This window comes from Vitis riparia, chromosome 13, assembly GCF_004353265.1.
Source record: "Vitis riparia cultivar Riparia Gloire de Montpellier isolate 1030 chromosome 13, EGFV_Vit.rip_1.0, whole genome shotgun sequence".
NCBI classification, from domain to species: domain Eukaryota; kingdom Viridiplantae; phylum Streptophyta; class Magnoliopsida; order Vitales; family Vitaceae; genus Vitis; species Vitis riparia.
In genome coordinates, this window is record NC_048443.1 from 12,808,254 (window position 1) to 12,815,397 (window position 7,144).

The window sequence follows — 7,144 nt, forward strand, 5'->3', positions numbered from 1 at the left end:
TTGCAAAATAGTTCAATTTAGATTGAACAATTGTTGGATGAGATTCTACAATTTGTCAAGTGAACATAATTCATCAATTTATAAACATTTAGGTTTTATTATTAACTTGACCATTTTTTATATTGTCAATAGCCATCTGACACATTTTCATATGTTAAGATATTTTCCAACAATCTCCTGCACAAATCTCATCAAACCAATATTTTATTTCACTACAATACACTCCATCACTATATATCTCTTCTCCTCATATAAACCTTTATCAATGCACAAAACTCCTTTGATAAGCCACAATCAAGGTCATCACCCAATGTGCTAGATTGGAAAATTTTCCTAATCACACTAAGCAAAAATTTAAGTTTTTGAATGAAAAAAAAAAACTAAATGCACATCCATTATCTCCAATTGTAGGTCTATAATACTTGATCCTTCAAATCCTTACTCTATGATATGATTTCTTCATACTCACGGTCCATCCAATGACATGGTCTTTTCATGCGCAATAATCCTTTCATATAACATGGTCTTTTATATCACCACCTACTCCATCATTGTACATCTCTTATCCTCAAATACTTTTATTAATCTTGGGCAAATGAAAGCTTTGATACTATTTGTTGCGCATGCAGAAGCTCTAATACAAATATATTAAGGAAATAATATAAAATAAAGCAAATTATATATAAAAGTACACGAGATTTTAATATGGTTCGATCAACCATGTCTATTTTTACATACAAGAGAGAACATTCCAATATACAAAAGAGAATATGATAGGACAAAAACTAGTATAACTGTTATAACTATCAGGTCCCAAAACATTTGACTTTTCCTCGATCTTTGTATCTCTACCTTAAACCATAAGCTTTTTCTTTATGCCAATAGTGGACAGTGGCGGAGCCAAAGTTAATTTAAGGAGGGTATACAAAAGAGAATATGATAGGACAAAAACTAGTATAACTGTTATAACTATCAGGTCCCAAAACATTCGACTTTTCCTCGATCTTTGTATCTCTACCTTAAACCATAAGCTTTTTCTTTATGCCAATAGTGGACAGTGGCGGAGCCAAAGTTAATTTAAGGAGGGTAACCCTTCAAACAAATACAGGCGGCGGGGGGGGGGGGGGAGGGGAATAAGACTAGTTGGCTCCGCCAGTGATTGTGGGGGGTGCTGCGTGTATAAATTAAAATATAGTTTAAAAGGATTTAAAAGCTTATAATAATAATTTAAATAACGTTGACGCAAAAACAGGCAGGCAGGAGACTCCCCAAATCGCCTTTCAAAGGCAACGCTTGAAAGAGAGAGCCGATAAATAAATAAAAATAAATGAATATAAAAGAGGCGGATATAAACGAGCGTGTGAGCTTTGACTTCGTCTTCTCCAGAGACAAGAATGAGAACGAAAGAAAGAACGCAGAAACACGACAAATCCCCCGAAATGCCCCTAGAATCTACCATACTCCCACTCTCTTCAAATTCAATCCAACCTATCTTCAAAGTCTTCAAACCAAGAAGAGAATATTGGCTCCCACTTTCCCTCAGTCTTCTGTCTAGATTCTTCACAGCATGGGGAGCAAAACTAAGACGTTCTCGGAGCTTTTGGCGGAGCGACAGGCGTCGGCCGGCGAGGTTGCGTCTCTGTCAAAGGACTCTGAGACGGAGCAGGAAATTTTGGCTGAATTTGCATCTCTGGTTGCGAAGTTCGGACCGATTCTCGATGATTTGAGGGAGAACAAGGTCATGGACACGCCTTCGATTCGAGAAGCGGTGGAGTCGCTGGAGAAAGAGCTTGGTCGAGCTAGGGGTTTGATGAAAAGCCCTAACCCCAAAATATCGGTTAAGCAAATCGAGGAATTGACTCGAGGTCTGGGGCGATCTCTGGGCCTGGTTCTGTCTGCTAGTCTTGATTTTTTGTCAGTAGATGTTAAAGAAAAGATTGGAGCATTGCATAAGGAAATGATGAAGGCAAAATTTGATACGAGCTCCATCCCCGACCGCGAAGAATCTGAGTTTGATCGCGAAACAGAATTTGTAAATGAGTTCGGAGTAGAAGACGAGATAGTGGAGGAGATGAATGCAAAATTTGATACGAGCTCGAGCCCCGACAGCGAAGAATCTGAGTTTGATCGCGAAACAGAATTTGTAAATGAGTTCGGAGTAGAAGACGAGATAGTGGAGGAGATGAATGCAAAATTTGATACGAGCTCGAGCCCCAACCGCGAAGAATCTGAGTTTGATCGCGAAACAGAATTTGTAAATGAGTTCGGAGTAGAAGACGAGATAGCGGAGGAGGTGGCGGAGGTGGAGGAGGTGGAGGAGATAGAAGAGATAGAGGAGGAGATTATCAATCTTGACATCGATGATGTTGTGCTACAATTGAAGTATGGTAATGATGAAGAATTCAAATTCGCACTTTCTGGATTGAGGTCACTCATTAGGGACCAAATGGTGGATGATGAATGGATTAACGATGAAGGGGTTGTTCTAATCCTATCCAATAGATTGGGTTCGAGCAAGCCAAACAATAGGTTGACTATAATTCAAATGCTGCGCAACCTTGTGGAGAATGCTAAAAACAAGGTATATGACATTCTAATTCTGATGATTATAGTTCCAATGTTGTTGTTGATCTTACATTTTCAGGTAATGTGTAGGAGAAGTTGGCAGACCCAAATTCATTGTCAACCATTGTGAAATCTTTGACTCGGGATGTCGAGGAGCGGAGGGAGGCTGTGGGGCTGTTGCTTGACCTCTCAGACCTTCCTGCAGTTCATAGGCGGATTGGTAGAATTCAAGGGTGTATTGTCATGTTGGTTGCGATTCTTAATGGAGAAGATCCAGTTGCTTCACGTGATGCAGGGAAGTTGTTAAGCGCATTATCTAGTAATACTCAGAATGCTCTTCATATGGCTGAGGCTGGGTACTTTAAGCCATTAGTGCATTACTTAAAGGAAGGTGACTATAATGATTGCATCTCTTTTTCCTTTACTTTTGCCTTTTTTTCCCCTCCTTTTGATGTGTATTAATTATTTTATGATTCCATTGCCAATTTAGTGTCCTAGTTTGTCATCGCAAATGAATTCGTGGATTTAGTTACATGAAACTTTGAAATTGCATATAAACCTCAAAATTCACGACATTTGGGATTAGGGGCTGGTGTCTATTCTCTGTTGATTGAACCACAATATATGCTGGGGTCAATGTACCAAGCATGGTGTATCCTTGATCTTAAGGAGTGGATGGCCTAAGAAAATGAGCCCTTATTCCTTTCTTCTATTTTTTTTTTTTTTTTAAGTGGTATTTCATTCATTTTATTTTATTTTATTTTTGTTTGAAACCAAGAAGGAAAGCAAACAGTGGCAAAAGCACAGACTCAATAGATTGAGAAGTTGTATGCTCACAGAAAACTATTTGACTTGATGTGTTTTGCTGATCATGGTGATGAAGTTGGAGCTTGACTGGTAGATTTGATAGCATATTGCCTTTTTTTTAGCTTGTGTGATTTTACATAACCAGAGAAACTGTTTGTAAATATGTAGTGATTTTAATTAATAACCATAAATCTTTATTAAAGATGTGTAGTCGTTCTCAAGGCCGATTAGGTAAATGTTATTTTGATTTCTCTATCTTTCACCTTTAGCAATTTGATTTTAACAATTTGACCCTCTAGTGGCACTCTAATCTAAAAGGTCTCACACTGTTCTGAACTCAGGAAATTCCTATTGTCGAGTGTGATTAAATTTTCCTTTACCATGTCTACAGGTTCTGACATGAGTAAAATTCTCATGGCAACAGCACTTTCAAGAATGGAGATCACAGATCAAAGCAGAGGTTCCCTTGGCAAAGATGGGGCAATTGAACCCCTTGTGAAAATGTTTAATGCTGGGAAGCTTGAATCCAAGTTATCTGCTTTAAGCGCATTGCAAAATTTGTCCATGTTGACTGAGAACATCCAACTTTTGATCAGTTCAGGGATCGTAGTTGCTTTGCTTCAGCTCCTTTTCTCTGTCACATCTGTGCTCATGACACTTCGGGAGCCAGCATCTGCTATTCTGGCAAGGATAGCTCAGTCCGAATCTATTCTTGTCAACCAAGATGTGGCTCAACAAATGCTCTCACTTCTAAACCTGTCCAGTCCTGTAATTCAATATCACCTCTTACAGGCACTGAATAGCATCGCTGCTCATTCCAGTGCGTCCAAAGTTAGAAATAAAATGAAGGAAAATGGTGCAATTCAGCTTCTCCTCCCCTTCCTGAGTGAAACCAACACTAAGACCAGAACTTGTGCTTTGAATTTACTATACACTCTCTCCAAATATTTACCAGCTGAGTTCACAGAGCAGCTCAGTGAGACCCATCTCAATATTATTGTAAATATTATCTCATTATCAACATCTGATAGTGAAAAGGCTGCTGCTGTTGGCATACTGAGCAATCTCCCAGTTAATGACAAAAAAGCGACAGATACTCTTAAGAGGGCAAATTTGTTGCCAATTTTGGTCTCCATAATGAGTTCCTTCCCTGCAACTTCAACCCCCACAACCTGCTGGTTAGTGGAGAGCATTGCAGGTGTATTCATTCGGTTTACAGTTCCTTCTGATAAGAAATTGCAACTTTTTTCAGCAGAACATGGAGTAATACCTTTGCTTGTGAAGTTGCTTTCAAGTGGATCACCAGTTGCTAAATGTAGAGCTGCAACTTCACTAGCTCAGCTGTCACAGAATTCATTATCTCTTCTGAAGTCCAGATCATCGAGATGGTTTTGTGTTCCTCCTTCTGTCGATGCATATTGTGAAATTCACGATGGTTTCTGCTTTGTCAAAAGTACATTTTGTTTACTTAAGGCAGGTGCTATTTCTCACTTGGTCCAAATCTTGGAAGGTGATGAGAGAGAAGGAGATGAAGCTGCTCTCAGTGCTCTTGCAACTCTTGCCCAGGATGAAATTTGGGAACATGGAATCAATTGCATTACCAAAATATCAGGCGCTCAGCCTATTATAAAGGTTTTGGAATTGGGGACTGTCAAAGCTCAAGAAAAGGCACTGTGGATACTAGAGAGGATTTTTAGGGTTGAGGCTCACAGGGTACAGTATGGTGAATCTGCTCAGGTAGTGCTCATTGATCTGGCACAGAAGGGCGATCCCAAATTGAAATCAACAATTGCTAAGTTACTGGCACAACTTGAGCTCTTGCAAGCCCAATCTAGTTACTTTTGAGACAGTTCATATCAAGTAAGCAACCTTGTGCATGTAATACTTACATTGTTTTTCAGATACCTTTTGATATACGTTTTTTCCATTCCTCTGTTTGTATTGTGTTATTTAGTGGATGAGCCATGAGAATCCACAACACCTGATCTGTATAAAAGAAACAATAATATGGATGCACATGAAGTGGTTTTGATATTGTAAGAACAAAGAATGGAAGATGAAGATTGTGATGAAGAATTCTTCTTCCTCAAATTCCTGGTATGTCAATCACAAATTGAGTAGAGCCATATTTTAGATTTGACTGTGACAAGGCTAGCCATTGGCATGTAAATCATCCCCACACAGCATCGCCACAACGCACTAACCCCCATGTCCCCCATCCACCTTATTCCTCTTGTTTTTTTGGGTGAATTTTCACCTGTGTAAGGTAACTTTCCATTGATGGTGTGCACTGTAATTTCAAAGAGAAAACAGATAACCAGGGTGGAGGTTATGCTGTACTGCTGTTCTTGTAAAATTTTACATCTGTAAGTAACAATGTTATTTTTTTATGTTTTCAATTTGTGTTTTTGTTTTTCTTTCTTTTATATATATTTACTGGAAATTTCTCTTTTTCTCGATAAGTTGAAATTTCTAACTGAACTGTAAAAATAATATAAAATGACTTGCCCTTATGACTAAGCAATAGTTTATGCTGTATGGAGTTTCATGAAATGTCCCCTGCCTTATTTTTTCGCATTCTTTCAAAGGATAAATAGATTGACTTTCTCATTTTGTGAGTATAAACCCTATAATATGCATATTGTCCTATAGCAAGATTACGACTATCTTTGAGGTTGGCTGAAGTGTGACATAAGTGAAATTGGGTTATTGTACTTTCACTAGCTATCTATGTGTGTTTTCTCCTATCATCTTTATAGAATTGATTTGAGAAGTTTCAATAATTTCAGAAATAACCTGCAAAGGAAAAGAATTTAGAAACATCATTCCACAATAATCATTCAACTCCAGCTCATTTATAAACAAGCTATTAATTTTAGAACAAAATACACATTTATCAATAACCATTTAAACAAATGTTGCCGTTGATCAGCATATTTTTTACCTTTTTTCTTCAGTAACTAGCCCATCAGGGCAATCTTAATATTGCTTGTTACCTTTTAGAGTTAAAAATGAGAACAGAAGTATAGTTTATATTGAATAGTTAAAACTAAAAATTATATCATATAGCAAATATATTCTTTCAAGATGTTCAAGGATTGCACACTGAAAACAGGATCATCCTTTGTTTGTCTTCACTTGTTGGTATGACTACTCTTTTCATGTTTGGCATCCACATGAATTTGGATCTTCTCTGCCTAAAAATCAAAAGGCTAGAACTGCTGTATCCCTTCAAATCTTATAGCAACTTTTCATACATATGCTATGTTTAAGTTTCAGTCAGAGAGAGTGGATCATTACTTTGGAGAGACATCTGTGAACCCATTTAGACAAATGTTGGTCAATGGAGGGTTGGGGGGCCAGTGCAATCAGGAATTTTTTTTGCTTTTATTTTACATTTTTATAAGTGAAAGTGGATGCTCTTTCATTGTGAGTCAGCAAATTTTATTTTTTTTCATCAATAAGCAAAAGAATTGTATTGCAATGAGGCGCTAAAATAACGACCCACAAAATTGCAATATAGAGACACTCACCCCCTTACAAAAGGACTCAAAACAACAAGGAAAAACAAAAAACCTTTTCCCTTATCACAAACCCACCCAATCTACAAAATCTATTAAGGTTGAAGGACCATCTTTTATCCACAATTTGGTTTCCGACCAAAGTCAATACACAAAAGAAGCTTTCAGCCTTTGGAATTACAAAGTAAATACACAAAAGGACCATCTTTCATTGTGAAATGATTTGCTTAGTTGGCAAAGAATTACAGAGC

At 37.7% G+C, this 7,144-nt stretch overlaps 1 protein-coding gene across 2 annotated transcripts; it reads left to right on the forward strand.

Moving 5' to 3' along the window:
- The first annotated feature begins 1,381 nt into the window (after positions 1–1,381).
- On the forward strand, positions 1,382–5,798 carry LOC117928967 (U-box domain-containing protein 44-like). 2 transcript variants are annotated; one of them, XM_034849127.1, is made up of 4 exons: positions 1,382–2,581; positions 2,656–2,956; positions 3,764–5,232; positions 5,327–5,798. In XM_034849127.1, exons 1-3 carry the CDS (start codon positions 1,568–1,570, stop codon positions 5,215–5,217), a joined length of 2,769 nt encoding a protein of 922 aa, XP_034705018.1. In that variant the 5' UTR covers positions 1,382–1,567; the 3' UTR covers positions 5,218–5,232; positions 5,327–5,798. The 2 variants fall into 2 exon arrangements, with proteins under 2 accessions (XP_034705018.1, XP_034705017.1); XM_034849126.1 differs by having other exon boundaries at positions 3,764–5,798.
- The last annotated feature ends 1,346 nt before the right edge of the window (positions 5,799–7,144 follow it).